The sequence below is a fragment of the Macaca thibetana genome, chromosome 17 (assembly GCF_024542745.1).
Source record: "Macaca thibetana thibetana isolate TM-01 chromosome 17, ASM2454274v1, whole genome shotgun sequence".
Classification (NCBI taxonomy): domain Eukaryota; kingdom Metazoa; phylum Chordata; class Mammalia; order Primates; family Cercopithecidae; genus Macaca; species Macaca thibetana.
This window is the reverse complement of record NC_065594.1, coordinates 30,627,467-30,643,044: the sequence shown is the minus strand read 5'-3', so window position 1 is coordinate 30,643,044 and position 15,578 is coordinate 30,627,467. Positions and strand designations below refer to the sequence as shown.

The 15,578-nt window shown below is 40.5% G+C and overlaps 2 protein-coding genes across 2 annotated transcripts in view; one reads left to right on the top strand and one right to left on the bottom strand.

Moving 5' to 3' along the window:
* The window catches only part of LOC126940470 (peptidyl-prolyl cis-trans isomerase NIMA-interacting 4-like), a 1,058,238-nt gene that overhangs the window by 3,902 nt on the left and 1,038,758 nt on the right, over positions 1-15,578 (bottom strand). The window lies entirely within an intron of this gene.
* Positions 1-15,578, top strand: part of NEK5 (NIMA related kinase 5) — a 100,245-nt gene that overhangs the window by 23,538 nt on the left and 61,129 nt on the right. The window contains exons 9-13 of the mRNA XM_050766272.1: positions 1,910-1,964; positions 4,500-4,700; positions 4,778-4,859; positions 6,627-6,760; positions 13,233-13,414. Coding sequence (XP_050622229.1) covers positions 1,910-1,964; positions 4,500-4,700; positions 4,778-4,859; positions 6,627-6,760; positions 13,233-13,414 — 654 coding nt within the window. The remainder of the gene's footprint in view (positions 1-1,909; positions 1,965-4,499; positions 4,701-4,777; positions 4,860-6,626; positions 6,761-13,232; positions 13,415-15,578) is intronic.

Sequence of the window (15,578 nt, the reverse complement as noted above, 5' to 3'; positions counted from 1 at the left end):
AGTTGTGCAGGAATGCAGGTAGGGTGTGTTGGACAGAAAGTAGGCTGTTCAGAGCAGGGCATGCCACAGATAGCCTTGGGTCAGCTGTGTTGTTTTGTTTCCTTGTACTGATTTTCAAGAATTTGAATCAGGCCGGGCGCGGTGGCTCAAGCCTGTAATCCTAGCACTTTGGGAGGCCGAGACAGGCGGATCATGAGGTGAGGAGATCGAGACCATCCTGGCTAACACAGTGAAATCCCGTCTCTACTTAAAAAATACAAAAAACTAGCTGGGCGAGGTGGCGGGTGCCTGTAGTCCCAGCTACTCGGGAGGCTGAGGCAGAAGAATGGCGTAAACCTGGGAGGCGGAGCTTGCAGTGAGCTGAGATCCGGCCACCGCACTCCAGCCCGGGTGACAGAGCAAGACTCCGTCTCAAAAAAAAAAAAAAAAAAGAATTTGAATCAACATTTAAATACTGCTGGATGTGGTGGCTCATGCCTATAATCCCAGCACTTTGGGAGGCTGAGGGTGATGATCACTTGAGTCCAGGGGTTCAAGACCAACCTGGACAACATTGTGGGACCCTGTCACTACATTAAAAAAAATTAAATATTGAAAGACTTTAAAATATGCATAGTTGGTGCCTCTGAAAATTGGAAGATATTAGCAATAATCAGGTGGGTAGCCGCTGGCTCCATTAGAGGACTGGTTCACCACAGTCTTCACTATGCAGAGTGGTCTCAGGCCTGCAACTGGCCCCACCTGACCCCCCAGGTGGCTGCAGTACTGGCCTGAGCCCTGGGGGCATATGAATCCTCTACCCTGGCTACAGAGGGTGCTCTGGGAACAGAAGAGAAGTTTGGGTCTGTGGAAGCCCTAGTAAAGACAAAAGTCTGTGTGATGTGAAATGGTCAGTGAATTTCTAGAAGGTCTAGAAAGTTCATGTTTGCTTCTTGGGTCAGGTGCAGGTTGCCCACACCTGTAATCCCAGCACTTTGGGAGGCCAAGGAGGGAGTATTGCTTGAGCTCAAGAGTTTGAGACCAGCCTGAGCAACATGGCGAAACCTTGTTTCTGAAAAAAAAAAAAAAAAAAAAAAAAAATCATTAAAAAACCCCACAAATTTGTTTCCCACCAATCTTACCGTCTGTTGTACTTACCATCTTTTGTACTCAAAACCTTAGTATAAGTCTATCTTTCTCTCCTTCTGTCTGAAACACACACACACACACACACACACACTCACGCACAAAGTGTTGCTGCTAGAGGAGCCATTTACCTCAGTCCTCACTTTAATGATTCCTTCTTGCTTTGACTCCTTGACTTCTTATTATACATTTTTTGATCTTTTAGATTTAATTGTGCTTTTTGTTCTAAAAAGTAACTCCTCAATTAAACCAATCACATATAAATATTTCTGAAGTACTAAATCTGTAAAGAGTAAAACTCATGATATATATTTTAAATATATTTTTAAATGTTTATTGAGAATCAGATACTATGTTTATCACATAATATAACTTTGATTCTCTCAAAAGCCTTGAGTAGGATATATCTTTCCAAATCAACAAAATATTACCTTTTGAGTCAAAACAAATCCATGTTTGAGTTCTGCCTGCCTCCTCCAAATTGCTCAACATTTCATCATACATACACTGTTTTTGAGCAGGAAGCTGAACTAAATATTAAACCACCAGCTTGTAGCAAAGTTTGTATGCCTTTCTTCAACTAGAAATCTGACAAACTACAAATGATTTTCATTTTACCTCTTATCTTCTAATAAGAATTGATGATACATCTGAAAGCATTTGTAAAAACTGATCAACTTATATAAAATTGTAAAGTGACACAAATTTAAGGCACTGTAAGGATAAAAGCTTTTATTAAGAATTATGGATATTTTCTTGGCATGTAAACTCTTATCTTCTTTAGGGATATTTGGTCTCTTGGCTGTGTCTTATATGAGCTCTGCACACTCAAACATCCTGTAAGTATGCTCGTTGTCAGACTAATCTTGAATTATTGGAATTGTAGAAAAGAAGTTAACTTATAGGAGAAAAAGGTTAATGTTTGGTTTTATTAGATTGTTAAAAATTATATGGATGAGCTACTTAAAATAATGAAGATGACATGGAAAGATGTCCAAACAATATTGTAAAGTAAAAAGTCCAAGTTGGAGACTAGTACGTGTAGCATATTTCCATTAAAAATAAATTGTGTGGGCTTGGCATGGTGGCTCATGCCTGTAATCCCAGCACTTTGGGAATCTGAGGTGGGTAGATCACTTGAGGTCAGGAGTTGGAGACCAGCCTGGTCAACATGATGGTAACACCCTGTCTCTACTAAAAATAAAAAAATTAGCCAGGCATGGTGGCACGTGCCTGTAGCCCCAGCTAGTTGGGAGGCTGAGGCACGAGAATTGCTTGAACCATGGAGGTGGAGGCTGCAATCAGCTGAGATCGCGCCGTTGTACTCCAGCCTGGGTGACAGCGAGACTCCATCTCAAAAAAATAAAAAATAAATGAATAGTGCCGGGCGCAGTGGCTCACGCCTGTAATCCCAGCACTTTGGGAGGCCCAGGCGGGTGGATCACAAGGTCAGGAGATCGAGACCATCCTGGCTAACACAGTGAAACCCCGTCTCTACTAAAAATATTTTTTAAAAAGTTGGGCGTGGTAGCAGGCGCCTGTAGTCCCAGCTACTCGGGAGGCTGAGGCAGGAAAATGTTGTGAACCCAGGACGTGGAGCTTGCAGTGACCTGAGATTGCACCACTGTACTCCAGCCTGGGTGAAAGAGCAAGACTCCATCTCAAAAAATAAATAAATAAATAAATAAATAAATAAATAAATAAATAAATAAATAATAGTGTGTGAATAGATACGTTCAGCAAAAGAAAAATGTACGTGGGCAAAGGTCATAGGAAACCAGGCACAAGTGTTTAAGAGTCTTCTCCCAGAGGTCACATGGGATGTGCCAAATCCTCCAGCATTGTTACCCACGTCACCTGTGAAATGTGATCCATAAGAAAGCTCATTGGATATACCCAGTGCCCAGGATTTTTACTGGGAACTGGTCACATAGGTAGCCTCTACCTGGCATATGCCAAACTTTCAGACTCCTGGAAAGAAAGCAGGTGTTCGACGTAAACCATATTGTTCACATAAATAGCTGAGGCAAAGAGAGCCGCTCTTAACATTCAGGGAATGGTGGGAATTCTTCTGAAATCTTAGTTTCCAGACACCAGCCACAGGCCAACATTGTAAGCAGGCCTTTCTGAAGATAACCTGCTACATCAACTCTTCTCCACAGCTGTCATTATTGTTATTATTAATTATTGTCAAGGATTGCACAGCCAATTTCTGACGAAAATGTGTACTTCTTTTTTTTTTTTTTTTTTTTTTTTTTTGAGATGGAGTCCCGCTCTGTCGCCCAGACTGGAGTGCAGTGGCATGATCTCAGCTCACTGCAACCTCTGACTTCTGGGTTCAAGCAATTCTCTTGCCTCAGCCTCCCGAGGAGCTGGGATTACAGGTGCCCACCACCACGCTTGGCTAATTTTTTTGTATTTTTAGTAGAGTCGGGGTTTCACCATGTTGGCCAGGTTGGTCTTGAACTCCTGACCTTGGGTGATCTCCCCATCTCGGGCTCCCAGAGTGCTGGGATTACAGGTGTGAGCCACCATACCCGGCCAATGTGTACCTTTATTGCTACACCATGGTGTTGAATATTATTATGTATAAATAACTATTGATTTCATACAATAGAAGATTTTCTGGTCTATGAAGCATTTTAGAGGAAGTTAAACAATGTTTATGTGAATTTTAAAAAGCAAGAGATAAAATTTCATATCAATGTGACCTCAACTTTGTAAAATAAACATCATTTTAAAAAAAGATCAGAAGGAGCTATACCTCTGAGTGGGGTAAAATTATACATATTTTCCCCTGTCTTTATAACTTCCTGTACCTTCCAGTTTTTTATTATGAGTAAACATTATTTCGATAATAAGACAAAACAAAAAAACTTGTTTTAAATAACATGGCATCTCGTTGAGAAACGAAAGATTAGTTGTTGAAAACAATTTAGGGTGGACTATAGTGCTTCTTTTTTATTTTTTGATTGAGACCGGGTCTCACTCTTTGTCACCCAGGCTGGAGTGCAGTGACGTGATCACGGCTCACTGCAGCTTTGACCTCCTGGGCTTAGACAATCCTCTTGCCTCAGCCTCCCAAGTAGCTGGGACCACAGGCTCATGCCACCAAGCCCAGCAAATTTTTAAAAACCATGATTTGGAGAGATGAGGTCTAATACTATGTTTCCCAGGCTAGTCTTGAACTCCTGGGCTCCAGTGATCCTCCTGCCTTGGCCTCCCAAATTGCTGAGATTACAGGTCTACTGCTTCTAACTACAATTTAAAAACATTGTTTTGCTTCTTGGTATGTTTGTTACTTTAACACTTTTATTATTTGTTACTTTAGTAACTTTTCTCTGATTTAGTATGATTGCTCCTTGCCCTTTCAGTTTGAGGGTAACAACTTACAGCAGCTGGTTCTGAAGATTTGTCAAGCACATTTTGCCCCAATATCTCCAAGGTTTTCGCGTGAGCTACATTCCTTGATATCTCAGCTCTTTCAAGTATCTCCTCGAGACCGACCATCCATAAATTCCATTTTGAAAAGGCCCTTTTTAGAGAATCTTATTCCCAAATATTTGACTCCTGAGGTGAGTTTTGAGGTGACTGTTTGGATTTTGGCAGAGATTTTGGTTTGTAGGTCCTTGACACGTGTGTTCGGTTTTAGGTCATTCAGGAAGAATTTAATCACATGCTTATATGCAGAGCAGGAGCACCAGCTTCTCGACAGGCTGGGAAGGTGGTCCAGAGTAAGTGTGACTTTGCTGTGCAATCAAAAGCATTTTTTACACATGTCTCACACAGAGAGTAATGCAAGGAAATTTCACCAAACATTTAGGAAATTTCACCAAACATTTTGAAAGTGGACATTTAAGAAATACAAGCCGTATAAGCAGGAGAACAATCATCTTGTCAAATGGCAACTAGTGAGTGTGCCTGAAAGTTGTATATTTAGCTCATGCATGACCTGCAGGGTTTCTTCTCATTAGTCAGGAAACCTTCATGAAGCAGAGGACATGCTGATAGAGATGCTTGAAGAGGTTGAGCCCAAACTTAACTTTTGTGTAGTGAAGGGATAGAGTGGGAGAAGGTTGCAGATAGACATGGATGATGAGATGAAACTTATTTTTCTAAAATAGGATAGACTGGCAGTTAAGAATTCTGTTGCAAAGGACCATTGGAGCTGAAGTTAGGATCTTGGGGCCTAACTGGTAACAGTGAGAACTGTTACTTTGTGGTTCCCAAAGAAGGCAGGAGATACTTTATGGTAGTAATAATTGGAGAAAACTATTTTAGTCCTGGTGTCAGGAATCAGCTCAGCTGTGTGTCAGAGGGAGGGGTGCATTAAGAAAGAGAAAATTACTAACTCATTTGATGCTGTGAAAGTCAAAGCCCCAGGATTTAGCCATAACTGAATGCCTGGACTTACAATATTAGGAGAAGCAGAAAACCTCCCAAAGGAATTCATGAGAGGGAAATGTTATCCATTGAGAGACAGATTCTAAAATCGAGGAAAGTTAAGGAGAAAATGAATGAGCCTCTTTGCCATTTAATTTGACTGACATTGTTGTATATCAGTCTAGACTGAGAATGTTTAGAAAGTAGATAAGTACAAAGTATGGGACAGTGTATTGTCCATATTTCTAATATAGGTAAGACAGGAGAACAAGAACAATTTTTTCTTATTGAGATGGGGTCTCACTGTGTTGCCCAGGCTGGTCTCAAACTCCTGAGCTCAAACAATCCTCCCACCTTGGCCTCCCAAATTGCTGGGATTACAGGTGTGAGCCACTTTACCCAGCCCAAGAACAAATTTTGATGGAGATAAAGACAAGCATTAGAGATCTACTCATACCTCAATCTCAGCACTTTGGGAGGCCAAGGTGGGCAGATCACTGGAGGCCAGGAGTTTGATGCCAGTCTGGCCAACGTGGCCAAACCACATCTCTACTAGAAATACAAAAATTAGCTGGACCTAGTGGCCCATGCCTGTAATCCCAGTTACTTGGGTGGCTGAGGCACAAGATTTGCATGAACTTGGGAGGTGAAGGTTGCAGTGAGCTGAGACCCTGCCACTGTAACATAGCCTGGGTGACAAAGGGAGACTGTCCCAACAAAAAAAAAAAAAGAGAAGATCTACTCATAAATCCCAAACAATGTGGCATGAATGGAGTGGCCTGATAACCCAAGCTCTAATGACCAAATTTAATAACTTTTATTATTATCCCATTACATATTGTTTCTGTAAAGGTTAATATTAATTTCTATTTTTCTGAAAAAAAATGATGTTATATATACTAGAAATATGCAAAGGGACTCTGAAAAAAGGCTTTTTTCATTTAAAGAAAATGCATATTAATTTTTCATCAGTACTTCTCTCTCTGTAACATATCTCTGGCTAAAAAGTAAACTTACTGTGTTATGAAATGTAGCTTATGTTTATACTCTTACAAGTATCAGTAGTAAAGATGTACAATTTTTCAAAAATTAAAGCTGTTTTGTTTTGGTTAATTAAGAGTGTAAAATACAAAAAGTGAAATTCCAGGGAAAGTGCCCACCAAGATCAAGGATATCTGTGCCAATTAAAAGGAATGCTATATTGCATAGAAATGAATGGAGACCACCAGCTGGAGCCCAGAAGGCCAGATCCGTAAGTCATTCTAAACCCTCCTTTGTGTTTTTTTAACTATGGTGTATTCTTTTCTTTTCTTTTTTTTTTTTTGAGATGAAGTCTTGCTTTGTCGCCAGGCTGGAGTGCAGTGGTGTGATCTCAACTCACTGCAAACTCCGCCTCCCGGGTTCAAGCGATTCTTCTGCCCCAGCCTCCTGAGTAGCTATGACTACAGACGTGTGCCACCATGTCCAGCTAATGTTTGTGTTTTAGTAGAGATGGGGTTTCACCATTTTGGCCAGGTTGGTCTTGATCTCTTGACCTTGTGATCCGCCTGCCTGGGCCTCCCAAAGTGCTGGGATTACAGGTGTGAGCCACCGCACCCGGCCCCAGCTAATTTTTGTACTTTTAGTAGAGACAGGGTTTCACCATGTTGGTCAGACTGGTCTCGAACTCCTGACCTTGTGATCCACCTGCCTCAGCCTCCCAAAGTGCTGGTATTACAGGCATAAACCACTGCAACCGGCTGTTATATTCTTTTTCTTTAATTTTTTAGTTAAAAAAATTTTTGTGGGTACATATTAAGTGTATGTATTTATGGGGTACATGAGATGTTTTGATACAGGCATGCAATGTGAAATAAGCACATCATGGAGAATGGGGTGTCTGTCCCCTCCAGTACTTATCCTTTGAGTTACAAACAACCCAGTTATACTCTTTAAGTTATTTAAAAATGTACAATTAAGTTACTATTGACTATAGGCAGTCTATTGTGCTATCAAATAGTAGGTCTTATTCTATTTTTTTTAACCCATTAAGCTATGGTATATTCTGACAGACCTATCTGCACATGTTCATGAGGTACAAGCTCATTGTCTGGAGTCCACAAATTTTGTACTTACAATAAAGTATTCTGTACTGAGCATTTTAATGGTATTTTTTTGGACAACTTCTAGTTTTTATATTTTATAAAACGATGTTGTATGCCCTTACAAGTATACTTTAGGTTTAATTTTCTTTTTTTAACTGAAATTCTTCTTATTTCTAGTAAGTAAGGTTTTCCTGTATAGGAAAAGTGAGTAACATAGCAACAGAAAACAGTCTGCATTTAATATTCTTAATTCTAACATGTATAGGATTGAGAAGTTTGTATGATATAATAATTGATATTTCCCTAGTGATTCTTTGTGTTTAGTTATTTGAATTCACTTCAGCACAGTGTTGAATCTTTCAGGTCATACTAGTGAAATGCTTCTGGTATGTAAATGATAAAATGGCTATTGTCTTTTAATTAAAGAATTATATTTTTAAGGAAGGCTCATGGTAAAATTAGAGAACCATTTGGAAGTATATTTACTAAGTGTTTACTTGATAGATAGACATTTTAGAAAATATATTGGTATGTAAACATTTTTTAAAAAAACTGATTGTTTAAGTTATTGCCCTTCATTTGATAAAGGGCTTAACTTGTTTGTTTATTTATTTATTTATTTGTTTGAAAGAGGGTCCTGCTCTGTCACCCAGGCTAGAGTGCAGTGGCATGTCTCAGCTCACTGCAACCTTGATGTATTAGTCTGTTCTCATACTGCTATAAATAACTACTTGAGACTGGGTGGTTTATAAAGAAAAGAGGTTGAATTGGCTTACAGTTCTGCAGCTGTACAGGACGCATTGCTGAGGAGCCTCAGGAAACTTACAATCATGGCAGAAGAGGAAGCAGGCTCATCTTAAATGGCCAGAGCAGGAGGAAGAGAGCGAACGAGGAGGTGCTACACACTTGTAAACAACCAGATCTCATGAGAACATACTCACTATCACAAGAACAGTAAGAGGGAAATCTGCCCACATGATCTAATCACCTTCCACCAGACCCCTCCTCCAACATCAGGGATTACAATTCAGCATGAAATTTGGGCAGGGACACAAATCCAAACCATATCATTCCACCTCTGGCCCGTCCCAATTCCCATGTCCTCCTCACATTGCAAAATACAATTTTCCCTTCTCAACAGTCCCCCAAGGCTTAACTCATTTCAGCATTGAACTCAAAAGTCCACAGTTCAAAGTCTCATCTGAGACAAGTCAAGTCCTTTCCACCTGTGAGTCTGTAAAATAAAAAACAAGTTAGTTACTTCCAAAATACAATGAGGGTACAGGCATTGGTAAATACACCCATTTCAAAAGGGAGAAATCAGCCAAAACAAAGGGTTTATAGACCCCATGCAAATTCAAAACCTAGCAGGGCAGTCATTAAATCTTAAAACTCCAAATTCCTTTGACCCCATATCTCACATCCAGGGCATACTGGTGCAAGGAGTGGGCTCCCAAGGCCTTGGGCAGCTCTGCTCCTGAGGCTTTGCAGGCTACAGCCCCTGCGACTGCTCTCACAGGCTACTGTTTAGTGCCTGCGGCTTTTCCAGGTGCATGGTGCAAGCTGTCGTTCAGGCTACCGTTTTGGAGTCAGGAGAATGGTGGTCCTTTTCTCACAGCTCTACTAGGCAGTGCCCCAGCCGGGACTCTGTGTGGAGGCTCCAATGCCACATTTCCCCTCTGCACTGCCCTAGTGGAGGGTCTCCCTGAAACAGGCTTCTGCCTGGACGTCTAGGCTTTTCTGTATGTCTTCTGAGATCTTGATGGAGGCTCCCACGCCTCAACTCTTGCACTCTGTGCACCTGCAGACTTAACACCACGTGGAAGCCACCGAGACTTACGGCTTGCACTCTCTGAAGCAATGGCCTGAGCTGTACCTTAGGCCCTTTTAACCATGGCTGGAGCTGGAGCAGCCACAATGCAAGACACCATGTCCTGAGGCTGCACAGAGCAGTGGGGCCCTGGGCTGGGTCCTCAAAGCCATTCTTTCCTCCTAGGCCTCTGGGCCTGTGATGAGAGGTGCTGCCTCAAAGGTCTCTGAAATGCCTTCAAGGCATTTCCCCCATTATCTTGGCTAGCAACATTTGACTTCTCTTTATTTTTGAAAATTTCTGCAGCTGGTTTGAATTGCTCCCCAGAAAATGGGTTTTTCTTTCCAGGCTGCAAACTTTCCTAACTTTTATACTCTGCTTCTCTTTTAAGTATAAGCTCCAGTTTTACATCATTTATTTGCTCACAAATATGAACATAGGGTGCTAGAGAAGCCAGGCCACATCTTGAATACTTTGCTGCTTAGAAATTTCTTCTGCCAGATGCCCTAAATCATCATTCTCAAGTTCAAAGTTCCACAGATTGCTAGGGTAGTGGCACAATGCCTCCAACCTCTTTGCTAATGCATAACAAAAGTGAGCTTTGCTCCATTTCCCAATAAGTTCCTCATCTCCATCTGAGACCTCCTTAGCCTGGACTTCATTGACCATATCACTATCAGAATTTGGTCACTATGATTTTAACAAGTCTCTAGGACATTCCAAACTTTCCATCATCTTCCTGTCTTCTTCTGAGCCCTCCACACTCTTCCAACCTCTGCCTGTTACCCAGTTCCAAAGTCACTTCCACATTTTCAGGTATCTTTATACAATTCCCCACTCCTAGTACCAATGTATTGTGTCAGTCCGTTCTCATACTGCTATAAAGAACACCTGAGACTGGGTAATTTAAAAAGAAAAGACGTTTGATTGGCTCACAGTTCTGCAGCCTGTACAGGAAGCATGGCTGGGAGGCCTCAGGAAATTTATAATCACGGCAGAAGGGGAAGCAGGCTCATCTTACACGCAGGAGGGAAAGAGTGAAGCTGCTACAAACTTTTGAACAACCAGATCTCATGAAAACTCACTCACTATCACAAGAACAGCAAGGGGGAAATCTGCCCCCATGATCTGTTTACCAGGCTTCCTCTCCCAACATTGGGGATTACAATTCAACATGAGATTGGGCAGAGACACAAATCCAAACCACATCACTCGACCTCCAGGCTGAAGTGATCCTCCGACCTCAGCCTCCTGAATAGCTAGTACTACCGGTATGCGCCATGATGCCCAGCTAGTTTTTATTTTTTGTAGAGTCAGGGTCTCACTGTGTTGCCCAGGCTGTTCTCGAACTCCTGGGCTCAAGTGATGTACCTGCCTCAGCCTCCCAAAGTGCTGGAATTATAGGCGTGAGCCACTGTGCCTAGCCTAAGGGCTTAATTTTATTAAAGAAATAAGAAAAGTATGTTGTGATTCAGAGGACTCTGTATCAGACCTGTAGAAGACAAAACACATCTAAAAGATTTGAGGATGAATTAAATTATGAGAACTGTTGAACACGTTGACATTTTTTCCAGTTCCTTGAAAAGGTAAAATTGATTTCCACAGGAACTACCTCTGATATTCCTATTACTGTTGGGATATTAGAAAAAATTTTAAAGAAACTGTCTATTGCCTTTCAATACTTTTCTCTTTCTAACCACTTTTCAACAAGTAATTGGTAGTATTTTTTTCTAGGTTGTATACAGGTGAAATTGTAAATCAAAGAAAACTACTTCTTACTTTAAAAGATTTTAAAAATAGGCTGGTGCAGTGGCTTATGACTGTAATCCAACATTTTGGGAGGCTGAGGTAGGAGGATCGTTTCAGCCCAGGAGTTCGAGACCAGTCTGGTCAACACATTGAGACCCCACTTCTACAAAAAGTAAAATTAAAAGAAAATTAGCTGGACACGGTGGCATGTGCCCGTAGTCCCAGTTACTTGGGAGGATGAGGCAGGGGATCCCTGGAGCCCAGGAGTTTGAAGCTGCAATGAGCTATGATCACACCACAACCCTCCAGGCTGGGTGACAGAGTGAGATCCTGTCTCAGAATTTATAAAGGAAAGAAAATATTTTTAAAATAAACATATAATTTGTATTTAGATTAATAAACTAAATTTTATACATTTACTTAAATATTTAAATAGAACTATATGAAAGTGCCATTTTCCTAGATTAATGATGGTCAATTCTGTGCAATGTCTTTTTTTTTTTTTTTTTTTTTGAGATGGAGTCTCTGTCACTCAGGCTGGAGTGCAGTGGTGCTATCTCGGCTCACTGCAATCTCCGTCTCCCAGGTTCACGTCATTCTCCTGCCTCAGCCTCCCGAACAGCTGGGACTCCAGGCGCCCTCCGTCACACCCCGGCTAATTTTGTTTTTGTATTTTTAGTAGAGACGGGGTTTCACCATGTTGGCCAGGATGGTCTCTATCTCCTGACCTCGCGATCCGCCTGCCTCAGCCTCCCAAAGTTCTGGGATTACAGGCGTGAGCCACCGCGCCCGGCCAATTATGTGTAATTTCATATGGTCCAATCTAACATATATATGAACCATATAGCAGTAAAAAGAACAAAGGATATAACATATTACCTCTTTATATGAGGACATTTTGGTTTTAATTGTTTTCATTATTCATATTCCCAACTATTAATTCCTAAGTCTTTGCAGTAGTTTCATCTATTTTTCTCTTTTTATTATTAACTGTGAACTGTCAACTAACAGAGTTGCCACACTTCAGGTTAAATTGACCCCACTTTGCTCTTTAGCAAGAAGGTCTTGACTGGCTTTTATATCTTAATTTGATCCATTTCTCATCTTCTAGCTCAGTGGCTTCTACTCAGTTCTGAGATAAACTGTCATTTCTGGTTCTCCTGTTCTCATTCTGTTCTGGTTGGGTGGTGAGGGCTGGGATGCTAATATGTCCATCACAGCTGTTATATGACCTTTTTAAATATTTTCTCTGGAAGAATGACTCTGATTCAGCATCTTATTTTCTTTAAGTCATGATGCCATTTTGCGTTTAGTCAAATGCATCAGAAACTAAAAATGTTGCAAATCCCCATATGTGTGAGTTTCACGATACTTTTTATTTTCCTGTAAAGTATGGTAAGGTATAAATGAGTTTAAGAAAAATAGAAAACAATAATTCTGAGTTTAGTTTTGGATCTTGGATTGGCTGGGCATACTCACTAGCTAAGTACATTTTACATACTAGCCATGAAGTATGCATGATTCATATCTATACCTTAGCAAAATTGTAAACCACTATACTATATAGTACTTAGGTCTTTTTGTACTCTAGGGTTTGGGAACTCTAAGATTATTTTATTCTGAAAAACAAGTGTAGTAGAAAAACAGCAAAAATACACCTTCAGTGCCTTGTCTTAGCTATGGTCACTGTCATGTTGTCAAGTATTATAAATTTGTATTATGTTTTTTTTTTTTTGAGATGGAGTCTCACTCACGTTGCGCAGGCTGGAGTGCAGTGGTACGATCTCAGCTCACTGCAACCTCCACCTCCCGGATTCAAGCGATTCTCCTTCCTCAGCCTCCCGGGTAGCTGGGATTACAGGTGTGCACCACCACACCTAACTAATTTTTGTATTTTTAGTAGAGACAAGGTTTTGCCATGTTGGCCAGGCTGGTCTTGAACTCCTGATCTCTTGAGTTCAGACCTCTTGAACTCCTGATCCACCTGCCTTGGCCTCCCAAAGTGCTCGGGTTACAGATGTCAGCCACTGCACCCGGCCTGTATTATGGTTTTTAAAAACATCCCCTCTTCTTTTCTTCAGATAAAAGTGATAGAAAGGCCCAAACTTGCTGCTGTGTGTGGACATTATGATTATTATTATGCTCAACTTGATATGCTGAGGAGGAGAGCCCAGGAACCAAGTTATCACCCTATTCCTCAAGAAAATACTGGAGTTGAGGATTACAGTCAGGAAGACAGGCATGGTCCATCCCCAAGTCAATGGTAATATTGTGGTCTAGCTTAAGCTTTGATTAATCTGAAAATATCTTTATATATTAACATTAATTATTCTGAAATCCAAATTCTCCTAACACAAATAATCCAAGAAGAACTTTCCAAATCTTCATTTTAAACACATAGTTCCCTTGACCTTTTTCTTTTGTTTGCTTTTGTAGACAGAGTCTCGCTCTGTTGCCTAGGCTGGAGCGCAGTGGCGCTATCTCAGTTCACCGTAACCTCCGCCTTCCGAGTTCAAGCGATTCTCGTGCCTCAGCCTCCCCAGTAGCTGGGACTACAAGCGTGCACCACCATGCCCGGCTAATTTTTGTATCTTTAGTAGAGACAGGGTTTCACCATGTTGGCCAACCTGATCTCAAACTCCTGACCTCAGGTGATCTGCCCGCCTTGGCCTCTCAAAATGCTGGGATTACGGGCATGAGCCACCGTGCCTGGCCGTGTTAGTCTCTCTTTCTATGTCAGCCCTACACCTGCTCATTAGTTGGTTCTTCAAATTCTCAGGTACCCTCTCACCAGGCAGCCACTGAGCTCATGTGATCCACCTGCCTTGGCCTCCTAAAGTGCTGGAACTACAGGCGTGAGCCACTATGCCCAGCCTTTTTTTTTTTTTCTGTTAGAAAGATTTTGTTTTTATTTCCATCAGAATGTCATATATATTACACAAATCAAATCTGTTGACATCTCAAGCATATAACAATTACATGTTCTTATAAATTATGTGGGAATTACATACACTGTGAGAAGTGTTGTAATTATTGTGTAATGTGTATTATAATTTAGCCTATCGAAGTAACAAAGTCTCGTAATTAAATAAAGCAATAAATGTATTGATAGATTATCACAATTGATAAGTAATTGATAAATTATCTTCTTTTCCCCTTAACCCTTTTTCATCTCAAGTCTGATCTAGCTTATTTTCTTATTCATAGAGCTGCTTAACTGTAGGCACAGACCCATACCCCTGCCCTTTTAATATTCTTTCTTCCTCCTGCTAAATTCCACTATATGGCAGGTGAAAAAATAGTTGTGTATATTTCATTTCTCAGAGAGGTTACTAATATGAATCAATAATTGAATCATTAAAATCAAATGATCATTTGAGACATTTTGAGAAATAAGATACATTTCATTCAGCATTTATGTTCTAGGGATCTTCAAAATGTGGACATATTAGAAAGAAAATAGTATTCTTAAATTGGTCTTATGGTAGATTTTCAAAAATTTTACTCCATAATAGATTTCTGCAGATCTACAATATTTTCAAAATTTTTTCACACTGATGTCGATATTCCTGTGTCCAGAGTAATTGACACCTAATACAGGCCTGAAGACTTAAGTCTAAGAGTTCTTTTTAAAAAATGTTTGTCATCAAATTTTTTTGTTCAGAGTTAGAAATTTGTTACTTTGGCAACTGTGGTTATTTATTGTTGAAATTTTGGATGAATTATGAAAAATACAAGAGATTATGTGATGGTAATCTCATTAATAGTGAAAATGAGATAAGCAAGAATGATAAGAAAATAATTTCTTCAGAAACATATATTGGGAAAAGCAGATGTTTTATCTTTAAAGATATTGGGCACTGTTGTGGTTTTTATCTATCTTCATAACACATTTTTAATTATCTCCACAATTATCAAAAGTTGCATCTTCCATTTATTCAAATTGTAATACCCATATTGGACTCAATTAGTGAGGGATGTAGATTTTACAAATGAACTGGGAGCAGCCACAAAACTCCCTTTCCCTTTTCTCAACCACTGGGAAAATATATCCTCCACTCTTTGTCTAGATTTGAGAACTGTCAAGCTATCAATTATTTTGACCACGTGTGTTTTTATCTCCCAAGCTCTCACATGAAACAATAGAAAGGGTCCTTCTCTTTCCTGGATGCACCTTTGATGCCTGGTAACCCCTCCTGTTTGTATACACCCCCATCCCCAACTTTCTCTCTGCTGGAGGTCTAATTACAGGCCATGGGATGGAGGAAGAGGAATTTTTTTTTTTTTTGAGACAATCTCACTCTGTCACCCAGGCTGGAGTGTGGTGGCCCCATCTCGGCTCACTGCAAGCTCTGCCTCCTGGATTCACATCATTCTCCTGCCTCAGCCTCCCAAGTAGCTGGGACTACAGGCGCCCACCACCATGC